General features: G+C 37.7%; 1 protein-coding gene across 4 annotated transcripts in view; it reads right to left on the bottom strand.

Moving 5' to 3' along the window:
- The window catches only part of smarcd3b (SWI/SNF related, matrix associated, actin dependent regulator of chromatin, subfamily d, member 3b), a 51,605-nt gene that overhangs the window by 4,261 nt on the left and 33,469 nt on the right, over positions 1 to 13,875 (bottom strand). Inside the window, exons 3-10 of one of the 4 annotated variants that reach the window (XM_062021411.1) lie at positions 12,406 to 12,495; positions 11,655 to 11,697; positions 8,584 to 8,706; positions 8,367 to 8,489; positions 8,024 to 8,119; positions 3,853 to 3,954; positions 3,611 to 3,772; positions 1,913 to 2,010 (exon numbers count right to left, since the gene is read on the bottom strand). In XM_062021411.1, coding sequence (XP_061877395.1) covers positions 1,913 to 2,010; positions 3,611 to 3,772; positions 3,853 to 3,954; positions 8,024 to 8,119; positions 8,367 to 8,489; positions 8,584 to 8,706; positions 11,655 to 11,697; positions 12,406 to 12,495 — 837 coding nt within the window. Of the gene's footprint in view, positions 1 to 1,912; positions 2,011 to 3,610; positions 3,773 to 3,852; positions 3,955 to 8,023; positions 8,120 to 8,366; positions 8,493 to 8,583; positions 8,707 to 11,654; positions 11,698 to 12,405; positions 12,496 to 13,875 lie in introns of all 4 variants that reach the window. The other 3 variants (XM_062021410.1, XM_062021413.1, XM_062021412.1) reach the window with 3 other exon arrangements.

Raw genomic sequence — 13,875 nt, 5'->3', positions numbered from 1 at the left:
TTAACAACAACAAAAATAGTAAAATCAGATTTTTTTCAAATATTTTTGATTTTTGAAATTCATTTTATAATGTATTTTAGTATGATTCTATGTTGTTTGAAATGAATACAACACATTTTTTTGAAATGAATACAACACATTATTGCACATGTCTTCAATTTTTCTCCTGCCTTTCTTTTGTCAGTGTTGACTACAGGTGGGGGCGATTCAAATATCGAAATAACTGATACCAGGGCAGAATCAGAATTGGATTGATATTAGCGTGATGAGATCATATTTTTTTTAGTTATATTCTGTTTATATCCACAAATATCTGTGTATATGTTTTCTCAAAGCGGGTTTGAGCAACATAGTAATATCTGCAGATATTTGTGAACATAAACAGAATATAACTAAAAAAACACAATCTCACCACATTAGTATAGTATCAATCCAAAACTGATACTGTCTTAGTATTGATAATATCTGCAACTTGGATATTTACACAAGAATACTAGTTTCCTTTTTTACATATTTTTGTTTTGGTCATTTCTTGGTTTCTAACTGGAATGTGTACAAATAATGTACAATATAATAACCCCAGCAAGAATAACAGCTGCTTAATAAACAAACAAATAGCGGTTTTAACAACAACAAAAATGGTAAAATACATTTTTTTCAAAGATTTTTGATTTATTAATATATTACTATTATATATTTTAGTATGATTCTATGATGTTTGAAATGGATACAAAACATCGCACACATCCCCAATATTTCTTCAGCCTCCCTTTTATCAGTGTGGACTAGAAGTGGGCGATACCAATATCAATATAAGTGATACCAGGGTAGTATCAGAATTGGATTGATATCTTATGTTTTTGAATTACATTCCGTTTATTTTCACCACTGTCTGAGTATGTTTGCTCAAAACGGTTTTGAGCAAAATAGCAAAAATATACAAATATATCTGAAAAAATATTGGTTTGAATTTGAGACAAAATATTATCCCACACATCCTCAATATTTCTTCAGCCTTACTTTTGTCAGGAGGAACATTGAGAACATGTGCAATAATGTTTTGTATTCATTATCAAATGACATAGAATCATACTAAAATACATCATACAACATCTAAAATATAAAACATTTTTTTGATTTTACAATTTGATTTCACAAACCATGTTTGTTTGTTTATTAAGAGCCAGCAGGTGCTATATTTACTGGGGTTATTATATTATGAAATTACTTGCATGCAATCAAGTTAGAAATCAAGAAAAGACTAAAAACTAAAATAATTTTTTTTAAATTATTATTCTTGTGTAAATACATTAAGTATTTAAAAAATTACTGAATTAAACCCATGATCAAAAATTGAGGATGTACATTTAATGCACAAATAAAAGAAATAACGGTGATGCTCATAGTTATTACAATTAAAAACCGCCCATGCTCACTTCAACAAATAAAGACTTATTTGAATCTTATTGTTCTTTTTGAGAAATATGAGCAGATGAATAAAGAAACATAAGCTAAAATGGCAGCTTTAGATCCAGATGTATAACTTTACGAGCCTTTAGACTTTAGAGATAACTGTTGACGTGCATTCAAGTAACACATTTTAAAAAGATTTTAAAAAGATTAGGCTCTTTTTTGAAGTTATTTTAAATTATGCAAGCCACTAATAACCTGTGCGTGCTCATAATTACCGGTAATCCAAATTCTAAAGTGTGATTAATCTGATTTGAAAAAAATAATCATTTGACAGCAGTAGTAGTGTAGTTCTATTGCAGCAACTACAACACACTTGATTGATCTTTAGCTCAGAATACTCCTCTAAGTCTTTTATTACTTCCTGTTTGGACTCGTTTGGGTTGCTTTTAAATAGCGACGTTAAAAGGGCTGTGAAGTTTGTAATGATGAAAGTTCATACCTGATGACATGGTTGATGACGATAGGGTCAGGGGGCAGCAGTAGGTTGGTGAGGCGCTGGGGGATCTCTGAGAACTTGAGTCGAGGACAATCAAAGATCTACAGGGGGTGAAAGGAGGCATATTATAGAGGCGGTAAAAAGTAATAGATTTCCACGAATATATGGAAGTACTTAATTTGTTTTGTCCTGTCCAGCTACTCAAGCAAATCATATTGTTGATGTAGATCCACAGATTTACTTTACAAAAGAGAAGTGTGGGATAATTCTGTTATTGCCTTATTTGTATCTGATTTTATTAAATGGATTTATATTAACGCTTGGCACAGCCGAACCGTAGCAGGAGGGGATAGGAAGAGAAAAAAAGGAAGACAGAGGGGGAAATTGTGGGGACAGGAGGGTGAAAAGACAGAGAGACAACAACAGAACATGATGTTAAAACATGATGGTAAAAGTGATAGTAAAGAAGCAGTTAGTGAAGTAAATATTAATAACACAAAAATGACAATGAACATTATTACACTACAAATGGAGCAATACAAATACCAATAGAAATGGCACTATTGATAATTAATAATAACAATTACCTTTATTATCAACAATACCATTGTTTCAAATGCAACAATATACACTATATTGCCAAAAGTATTTGGCCACCTGCCTTTACTCACATATGAACTTGAAGTGCCATCCCATGGAATGGTCCAAAATGTTTTGGTATCCTGGAGCATTCAAAGTTCCTTTCACTGGAATTAAGGGGCCAAGCCCAACTCCTGAAAAACCAACTCCACACCATAATTCCTCCTCCACCAAATTTCACACTCGGCACAATGCAGTCCGAAATGTACCGTTCTCCTGGCAACCTCCAAACCCAGACTGGTCCATCAGATTGCCAGATGGAAAAGCGTGACTCATCACTCCAGAGAAGGTGTCTCCACTGCTCTAGAGTCCAGTGGCGACGTGCTTTACACCACTGCATCCCACGCTTCGCATTGGACTTGGTGATGTATGGCTTAGATTGAGCTGCTCGGCCATGGAAACTCATTCCATGAAGCTCTCTGCGTACTGTACGTGGGCTAACTTGGAAGGTCACGTGAAGTTTGGAGCTCTGTAGCAACTGACTGTGCAGAAAGTCTTTGCACTATGCGCTACAGCATCCGCTGACCCCTCTCTGTCCGTTTACATGGCCTACAACTTGGTGGCTGAGTTGCTGTTGTTCCCAAACTCTTCCATTTTCTTATAATAAAGTTGACTTTGGAATATTTAGGAGCGAGGAAATTTCACGACTGGATTTGTTGCACAGGTGGCATCCTATGACAGTTCCACGCTGGAAATCACTGAGAGCGGCCCATTCATTCACAAATGTTTGTAGAAACAGTCTCCATGCCTAAGTGCTTGATTTTATACACCGGGCCAAGTGATTAGGACACCTGATTCTCATCATTTGGATGGGTGGCCAAATACTTTTGGCAATATAGTGTATATATGTAATGAATTACAAAAAAAAGCAGTTAAATGGAGGGGAAGAAAGAGAAGCGAACTGTATTAACCTTGTAGATTGCTTTAGTAACAATAGGTTAAGCTTTGTCAGTGTGTCGTGTTTTACCCACTTACCCCTAGGGGAACAATGTTAATATATGTGATTATATGCATGTAAAAAGTAAAAGATTACCATGAATGTATGGAAGTACTAGCGTGTACCTGCTGGAAGTACTTGTCACAGTTGATGTACTCTTTGTCATGGGAGTCTTGCAGCTTGTTGGTTTTCACATACTGCCACAGTGCCTGGATGATGCATGAGCGCGTCTGAGTGTGGATGCCCAGCAGGCGTGCCAGTCGAGGGTCCAGCTTGAACTGAGGGGGCTGAGGAGTAATTTGTGATCAAGAAAATGTATATAAAGAGGGGGTGCGGTTAATGACACGACAACAGGTGGTGTCCTCACCTGGTAGTCCAGCATCAGCAGCAGCGTACAACGCACGCTCACGTCTCCTGGCCTCTTCACCTGGAAGCCGTCTGTTTCCTGGGTGGTGGCTGTGCGGTGCCACTGTCAAAACACACACAATTGGTTTGTCTCCCCCTTCTGGTTCTTGGAGGCATTTCAAGCAGTCTGCCTATGTCTCTCACAGCAAATATTTATTTAATAAATAGTCAATCAGATGAGTGTGGAAGTCAAGTAAGACAAATGATATGCCTGAATTTGATCATTTAAGGCAATATTCACAAAAAATGCCCCTTCATAAAGTACTGTAAACAATTTGTACACATTGATCAGGTAAATTGTTATTGTATAACTCAGTCAACCAAAAAAGCCAAAAAGTTAATGAAAATAAATCTATATTTAAAAATAATTATTTTAACATTGACATATAATTATTACATGATTATGATTATTTAGGATGGTTTAATTAATTCATACATTTTATTATGATTATTTGAGTGTGAGATCTTAAAAAATACTGAAAAATAAATAATCAATATGACTTAGACTAAATAAAATACAATAATAACAATAATAATATAATGGCCCCTAAACCACAAGACATTGAAAAACTATTCAAACTTTTTTAATGTAATGTGTTAATATTATATTATAATTAGCAGAAATTGTTTTACTGATTCTTTTCAGTATTTGTTTTAAGATTTCACAACCAAATAATGATAATACAATTATATATAATAAATTAATACTATTTGTATAAAAACAATATATTAAAAAAATATATAAGTAAATATAAAAATAAAAATATAAAATACCAAAAATATTCAAAGTGTATTCATTTATTTGGCCTAATGTATTAATTTAAAATAATATAATTTTTTACTATTTATGTATGTTCTATCACCGTTGCCTTGTCCTTGCACTAGTCGTTGTTGGAGTAAATGAACTGAGTATGAGAAACATAATTTTGTACACTGTATTTGTGAGAATTAAATTAATAATACACCTTAACCTTAATAATAACAATAATAATGCAATCATTGAAATGAATTAACTTAATTTTGTTTAAGATGTATGAATCCGGTGCAAAAACAGTTGACTGAGAAAACACAAAATTAATGTAAAAATGTACGATATATTTAGTGTATCAAATCATGGCAATGTTTCATCACTAAAGGCAGTCCCGGGCTGGAAGCTGTTTATTTGATTTGATTGATTTTTTACATCGGAGCAATAAAGATGGTCAGTAATCAAAACAAAGCCACGTTGACTAAGACCATAAAACAAGTAACTGACATGTTAGTAAAAGTGTAAATACGAGACAAAGAAGTTGACAGAAACAAAATCCAATCATATTTAAAGGCCCTGAAACCCACTACTACCGACCACGCAGTCTGATAGTTTATATATCAATGATGAAATCTTAACATTGCAACACATGCCAGTACGGCCGGGTTAACTTATAAAGTGCAATTTTAAATTTCCCGCTGAACTTCCGGTTGAAAACGTCTAGGTATGATGACGTTTGCGCGTGACGTCAATCGTTGAAACGGAAGTATTGGTACACCATTGTATCCAATACAAAAAGCTCGGTTTTCATCGCAAAATTCCACAGTATTCTGGACATCTGTGTTGGTGAATCTTTTGCAATTTGTTTAATGAACAATGAAGACTGCAAAGAACAAAGCTGTAGGTGGGATCGGTGTATTAGCGGCTGGCTACAGCAACACAACCAGGAGGACTTTGACTTGGATAGCAGACGCTCTATTCGACGCTAGCCGCCGACCGCACGGATAATCGGGTGAAGTCCTTCGTCCTTCTGTCGATCGCTGGAACGCAGGTGAGCACGGGTGTTGATGAGCAGATGAGGGCTGGCTGGCGTAGGTGGATAGCTAATGTTTTTAGCATAGCTCTGTGAGGTCCCGTTGCTAAGTTAGCTTCAATGGCGTCGTTAGCAACAACATTGTTAAGCTTCGCCAGGCTGGAAAGCATTAACCGTGTATTTACAGGTCCATGGTTTAATAGTATTGTTGATTTTCTGTCTATCCTTCCAGTCAGGGGTTTATTTCTTTTGTTTCTATCTGCAGTTAGGCCCAATGCTATCATGTTAGCTCCGTAGCTAAAGTGCTTCGCCGATGTATTGTCGTGGAGATAAAAGTCACTGTGAATGTCCATTTCGCGTTCTCGACTCTCATTTTCAAGAGGATATAGTATCCGAGGTGGTTTAAAATACAAATCTGTGATCCACAATAGAAAAAGGAGAGAGTGTGGAATCCAATGAGCCAGCTTGTACCTAAGTTACGGTCAGAGCGAAAAAAGATGCGTTCTGCACTGCACTCTAGTCCTTCACTCTCACGTTCCTCATCCACAAATCTTTCATCCTGGCTCAAATTAATGGGGTAATCGTCGCTTTCTAGGTCAGAATCGCTCTTGCTGCTGGTGTAAACAATGGGGAAATGTGAGGAACCTTTCAACCTGTGACGTCACGCTACTTCCGGTACAGGCAAGGCTTTTTTTATCAGCGACCAAAAGTTGCAAACTTTATCGTCGATGTTCTCTACTAAATCCTTTCAGCAAAAATATGGCAATATCGCGAAATGATCAAGTATGACACATAGAATGGATCTGCTATCCCCGTTTAAATAAATAAATTTCATTTCAGTAGTTTAGTTTAATTTTGTCTTGTCAATGGGTGGGACAAATTCAGAATATATCCAATCACAGCTTTTACATTTTGACATTAAAAGGGCGGTGAGAGCCAATCAGATTAGTTTCCTAGTGGGATAACGAAGTCTCCGCCAAAACCAATATGTGTGGCTTTAACATGTAATATTTGTACACCAGGGAGGTAGTGAACAGGACACATTTAATTTTTGCTGCAATGATGCCATCAGCAGGCGAGTCATCGATTCTGACATTAACACAACTGTAAGTCAAATCTATTATTTGCTGCTATCAGTGTTGCGCCAAAAACTGATTCCGTGTCAAAAATGGACTCCCGCCGCCGTGCAGCGAAAGCGCACACCGCTTTCAGGCTTTTTCTGTCCACAACCGATTACTAACTACATGTAGGACAAACACTTATAGTTGTGGATATGTGTTTGAAATTATTTAAGCCTTTATTGTGTCCGAAAAATGACAGAGTTGGCCATTTCTATGGTGATAATGGGATTGTTAAGGACTGTTATTTATCTGATGTTAACCTGATAAAACCTCCTCCTTGTTTAGAAGCTACAAACAATAATAACTGATCTTTGTTCATGCACATACAAACTATTAATAAAGTGTTTGGATGTATTCATTCAAGAGAGTTACATATTTGATAATAAAGTAGCTATTGCACCGTTTACGTGTTTTATACCCATACAAGAGTTACATATATGATAATAAAGTACTTACAGTACTGTACTGTTTACGTCAACCCCAAAAGAGTGATCCAAAATAATATATAGATATTGACACATGTCATCTGTACACCTCCTAAGTGTAGTTTAGTAATTTATGCACAGATCAGATGTGTCAATATTAAAATATTACTTTGAATCACTTTTTGGCAAACAAGAATACATTGATTTAATAAATACATCCAAACACTATATTAATATTTATTATGTGCTTGAACAAATAACAGTTAATTTTGTATGTAGCTTCTAAAGAAGAAAGAGGTTTTAGCACATCAACATTGGATCTACAACAGTCCTTTACAATTAATACCGTAGAAATGGCCAACTCTTTCATTTTTCGGACACGAAAAAGGCCTAAATAATTTTAAACACATATCCTTATGATAACCACAAATATAAAGTGTCTGTTGTACATGTAGTAATCATTTGTGGATGGACAAAGGCCAGCAGTAAAGCTTTAACAAGTATGCGCGCTACTGCAGCGGGAATCCATTTTTGGCAGGGCCCCCTCCCCCCAAAAAATTTGATGGCTCCCTTTAATATTTTTCTGCAACCGGGTCTGCCTAAAGGATTACATGGCGGAGAGAGTTTTAATGTGATTGAGCATCGCTCCTTGCAACTCATAAAATTGTCAACCTTGAGAACAAGCCACTTTTGCCATCAATATGTTTTGGAACGGTGGTTTTCAACAAGCAATCTCGCAGTGCTGACAAATAAAATGTCTGAAGTTTTGCAGTCCCTTTTCCTTTATAAGACAAGAAGAAACTGACCTCCACCAGGTGGTTGTCAGGACCGTACAGGTCTTTGTCCAACTCGATCACCAGGCTCTTAAAAAACGAGGAGAACTTCTTCTTCAGTTTTCCTGGCTGAAACACAAGCGAATACTTTCGTTGCGTCCGTTGATATTTTTAGGACATTTTTCTTATACGACAGTTTGCACACAGTCCCTAACTCTGCTGCCTGGTCCCTTGCATTAATAGTAAGAACAGATTTAGCCTCATAAATCCTTTTTCTCTCTTATTATTTACTACCTACAAAAATAGTGCCCACAGAGAACTGTTGGACCACTTCCTCCACATGAATATTTGTGGTGGAGAAGCTTTGATTACTCACATCATCGAGCAACTTGCCCTCCACTCTCAGCTCCCACGAGGCGATGCTCCCATCAGAGTCGTCTGCGTCTGGCCGCGCCGGGTTGAAGGTGTTGGAAATATACAGCCTCAGTTTGCGCTTCTGCTGCTGACACAGGCGCGCGGGACACGGGGGATGATTTTAAAACACAGTGTTTCACGTTTCCGCTGCGGTTAATGATCAAGTCTTATAGTCTTACCTTCATGGGTCTCTTCAGCGCCTCCTGGATGTCCACACGTTTACGCATGATGGTCTGGTCCAGTTTGCGCTCAAAGGCTAGCAGGTCCATATAGGCCTGGGACTCGGGAACCAGCTCGCGGATCTGGAACGAAAGATAACCAGAAGAAGCATAAATTTTTTTTAGTCCATAACAACCATGACAATATTTCAACCTCAAGATGCATACACATGAAAATCCAGATTTATGATATACAATATTCCCAATGATTTTGTCATTGTATCGTTTATTGCTCTTTGGTGCGCGCTTTCGGTGCAAGAAAATAGCCGCTAAAAAATATGGGCAATAAAAAAATATGGGCAACAAAACATGAGGCCACCTTCTGATTGGTGGAAAAAAACCTTCAAACAATCAAAGCATTTGCAGCCATTTGTTTGCAGAGGGAGAGGCGGGGAAGGTAAGCCAACACTGCCACAAAAATGCACATCATGACACTTTTTATGTTGTATTCATCTTTTTTCATGTTATACCATTCATATTTTCTCATGTTATATTAATCTTTTTTATGTTATATTTTCATCTTTTTTGATTTTTCATTCATCTTTTTTATGCTATATATATATATACTGTATATATATTTCTTTGACGTTATATCCATAATTTTTTATGTTACATTAATCTATTTTGATGTAACATTCATCTGTGTTGACGTTACATTAATCTTTTTTCATGTTATATTCATCTTTTTTATGTTACATATATATTTTTTTGACTTAATATTAATCTTTTTTAATGTTAAAGTCATCTTTTTTTGTTACATTCATCTTTTTTGATGTTACATTCAGATTTTTTATGTTGTATTAATCTTTTTTGATGCGGAAAAAAACAGTTTTTGTTGTAATGTACCACATTTATAGTGAGTAAATTGTAACTTATTAAAAAGGTAAAAAATTACTACATTTAACCGTGTTGTTTACTAAATTTGTTACAAAAGGTTTTTAAGGACATATTTTGTATTTGCATTAATCACAATTTTACAGTAAACAATAAATACAAATTACCTAGTTAATAGTTAATAAACTATTTCGAAATAACAAAGAAAAGGGGAACCAACTAAGGAGAGATAACCAGTGGAAAATAAAAAGTAAACAAAAAAATTTGTAAAAATGGTAAAAAGTACCTACAGGGAAAGAAAGATGTACAATTTGGTGAGGGTCAATGTTAGGGATTTTGTAACGACGGGGTCGCATTCAACTGCGCGGCTCGTTCTCCCAAGATGCAGCAGGAACTCCGGAGGCAAAGTGCAGGTGAAACATTGATTTATTGTCCATGAAGTTTTTCCTTGCCCGTATGTGGGCTCTGTACCGAGGATGTCGTTGTGGCTTGTGCAGCCCTTTGAGACACTTGTGATTTAGGGCTATATAAATAAACATTGATTGATTGATTGAAATCATGCAAAAATACAAAAAGACCGAAAAGCGCGCCGATAGCGTGGGAGCTATGGCGAAGCTTAGCACAGGAACAGGAATCAAAGATCGTAGAAAATACTTAACGTAACGTGTCAGAAAAATTGTATTTAAATTATCAAAAAACTTTCTGTTCTGAGTTTCCAATGAACAGACAAGAGGCTGTCTTTGTTGCACCAAGCCAAACGCTTGGAAGATTCCGCTGTGTACGGTGGAATGAGACGGGAGGGGTCATCCATTGTCCTCGAAAACCTGATCAAGCTGAATCCAGGACAAACCCAAGCCCGAGGGATCTTCTTCTTTTGTCTTCAATGTGACTGAAAACAATAACTGTTTACATACTCCCCATTCCTGTTGAGACAGGTGTTGTTGCGTAAACATTGAACATCTAAATAAAAGAGGAGACGAAAACCTTTTTCGTCAGAGCGTGGTGCAAGACTGTACAGAGAGTACAGTGGCCATGTCTCTCCTCAATATTGAGTCCAAATTTAATTCTGTCTCCGTTTGATTCCTTGCCTTTTGTCTTGTTTAATAGATGTCATCAGTGTTTGAACCTGACATAACGGGTTGCATGGAAGCAAATAGAAGACGTCGTCACTGTTGCGTAGTGCAAACAAGGAAGCCAGGATGATTGTGGCAGAAAACAGGAATAAGTAGCTCTCTGAGTAGTGCACAGGAGCAGGTGAGCGTCCCGAACACTAATCAGAGGCAGGTGAAACTAATCTGCAGTCATGGCAACTAAAACACAAACCCGGAGGTGCTGAAAACCGAACTGAGGTAGTCAAACTGACAGAACAAAACATGATCTGGGCAACGGATTATAACAGATTTATTGGCTCTGGCGAAGGTCTACTGTTCTGTTTGTGCGTTCTCATGACTGCCATTAAGGCGACACTAAGGCAATTTTCATTTAAGACGGTTGAGGTCGAAATCAATATGCTACAGTAACTAATAGGTTCATAATTTTGGTGCAGATCTGGATACAGGTATATGAAAGTCACACATGGAGTTCGCACTTGTTTCTACATTTAATCAGACGTCATTACAGTCAGGTTGTTTGTTTTATTTAATTAACACACACACACACACACACACACACACACACACACACACACACACACACACACACACACACACACACACACACACACACACACACACACACACACACACGCACACACTTGTTGTCTCGCTGTAAAAACTACAATCTCTATGTATTTGCTGATGCTCTTACAACACATAACTTTTCTGAACAAGTAAATGAAAGGGATTGTTTTTTTATCATCAAAAAGATGTGTGATCAAACACACACACACTCCTGGTCCTCCCTCCTCTTTCTAAATGGCCGCCTTCATTGTTCCCCTCATTTCTCTATCTCCAGAGCAAGCGGAGGAGGACGGAAAACATTTTGCTTTTTTCCCCTCATTTGAGCTACCTTTCTGCCGGTCTGGCTTCTTGTCTTTTTAGGAGGGACGAAATCTCCGCCCTTTCCACCCCCAGAACCCTCCCCCCAACAATTATGATATAGCCTCCTCCGTACTGCTCCTGATATCAAAACCTGCCGGCATCTCTCTCCTCTGCATACAAGGATGAACAGACACAAAAATACAAAAAATGCAGCCTCACCCTTTGCGGAAGAATCTTGTCTGCCATTTTCCTCCTCTTAGCACTGGAGAGATGGAGAGAAAGAGGGGGAAAAGGGAGCATGTTACTATGGTGACTGATAGCGTAGCACAAGGGCCATCTGCTAAAATGCTGGGCCATATCCAGCGTCCCAGCTGTGTGTGTGTGTGTGTGCGTGTGTGTGCGCTCTCTGAAATGCAGCAGTCCACCTGGAGTCTTTCACAGCCAAAAGGTGTTACATCCATTCACACACACACACAAACACGCGTACACACAAGACTGCTGTGTTTGAGGCCTTTTGTTAACAGTTTTCTCTTTTTATTGTTCAACTCAATTCATGCAAGTTGCTTCCGAAAAGAACCGCAATAAAACATGTTTCTTTGCAACTTCTGCTTGCAAAAGGAAGAACCCGCACGCTGCCAGTAGCTGAGCAAACAAACAGTCTTCTTTTTAAGCGTTCGATATTTGATTGTGTGTATCGCGGCTTGACCGTCAGCATGCCAAATAGTGCACAAGATGGCTGCAAGGGGTTTGGGGGTGAGGGCGGGGCTTGTGTCAGGGGTGTGGCTTTGGTTGCTTAAGGAGGGCGTGTCCAAGGAGGGGAAAAAAACACAAAAATTGAAATCCTTTCCCATCATGCCATGCTCCAGTCCAAAGCATGCACCACTAGCAGTGTCAGCTATGGCCGCCATTCAGATGCGGAAGGAGGGTTGTTAAAAAACAAACGTATCATGCAGCGGAACAAAAGTCCTACTTTGATCCGAGCGTGGGATCTGATTGGGGATCTCGTAAGTCCATGGGCCTTGTCGGCATCTCACTGGCTCCAGGGAATCCAAGCGGCTTCCTAAGGATCGGTGAGGTTGACCCATTAGAAGACACATGGAGAAAAGGGGGTAACTCCGAGTGTACCTGTGTGTGTGTGTGTGTGTGTGTTAGCAAGTGCCCATGCTGATCTCAAAAACACTACTCTGTGAACCAAAACAAGCACGCCCCCCCCCAACATAAACACACACATACACAGGCAGACAACACACTGATAATACACACACAGACGCACAAGAAGACAACATAGATGATGTTTTGTGTAACTTAGTTTCTTAAAAGAATGACTATGGCCGGTTAAAAAGCAGCTCTATTTCCGAAGCAATGGTGGCTGGCTGTGTTGCTAGGCAACCAGAGGCATCCTCCTTTGGCGGTGCAACTTCAAGGACAAAAAGTGAATAAAAAAGAAAAAGGTAAGGAACAAAAAAAAGTAAAGAAAGTGTGTCAAAGCAATTAGTAAATGATCCTCAATGTTATTTTCATGCTAAAAGTCTGACCGCCTCTCGGACATCAAGGGTTATATGTCCGAGGGGCGGTCATTTCTCTCTTTATAAGACAAAGCAGCTTAAGTTGAAAACCTCATAAGTTTCACGAGTAGCATTCATTTTGTATATAAAAAAATACATTGTGACAATTATTTTTAATGTAATAAACATGGCATGATATATGTATTACAATTGATTGATTTATTATTCTTATATCAATACATAATAATAAACAGTATCTGTATATATTTTGTAAAAATGAATTATTAATCTTTTGTTGAATATATGTACAAAAATATTATTTTCATTTAAGTAAATCAATATTTCACTATAATATTAATAACAAATGTTGTCGAAGATGAATAATTTTTCAAAATGAAAAATAGAAAAAAAGTGGTCACTTGATTTGTAACGTGAACCAAGATGGCTAATGCAATGCACCACTGGTTGTTATTATTTCGGTTGTTGTATATCTTTTTTGGCTGATTATATACAATCCTAACCCTATCCCAAACCCTTCCTGTAATTTATTTTCAGCAGTATTCTTTTATATATGATTTCCGTGTTACGTATTGTCGTTTCAGCTTCACTTCTGTTGTCGTCTCCCCTGTGGGCACGTCTTTAAGTGGCTGCAGCTTGGGCCTAAAGTTGTGGCCATGACTTAGAGTCCTTCTGCTCTCCTGTCATCTGTGTTTTTGTTGCACTTTTTCCACTCTCTATAGTACGTTTTTTGTTCTTGATTAAATATCTCATTTTTGTATTTTTACATCTCCGTCTGTGCTTTGGGGTCCAACGCCTGGCTATCCACCAAGCGTAACAACATTCACACTGGAGTGAAGAATGTCCAATTCAGATTTTTTTGTCAAATCCGATCTTATTTCGTCGTTCACATTTTTAATAAATGCGATTTCTAATGT

Source organism: Entelurus aequoreus, linkage group LG15, assembly GCF_033978785.1.
Source record: "Entelurus aequoreus isolate RoL-2023_Sb linkage group LG15, RoL_Eaeq_v1.1, whole genome shotgun sequence".
NCBI lineage: Eukaryota > Metazoa > Chordata > Actinopteri > Syngnathiformes > Syngnathidae > Entelurus > Entelurus aequoreus.
The sequence above is the reverse complement of the archived record's forward strand: the minus strand, read 5'-3'. Positions and strand labels throughout refer to the sequence as shown.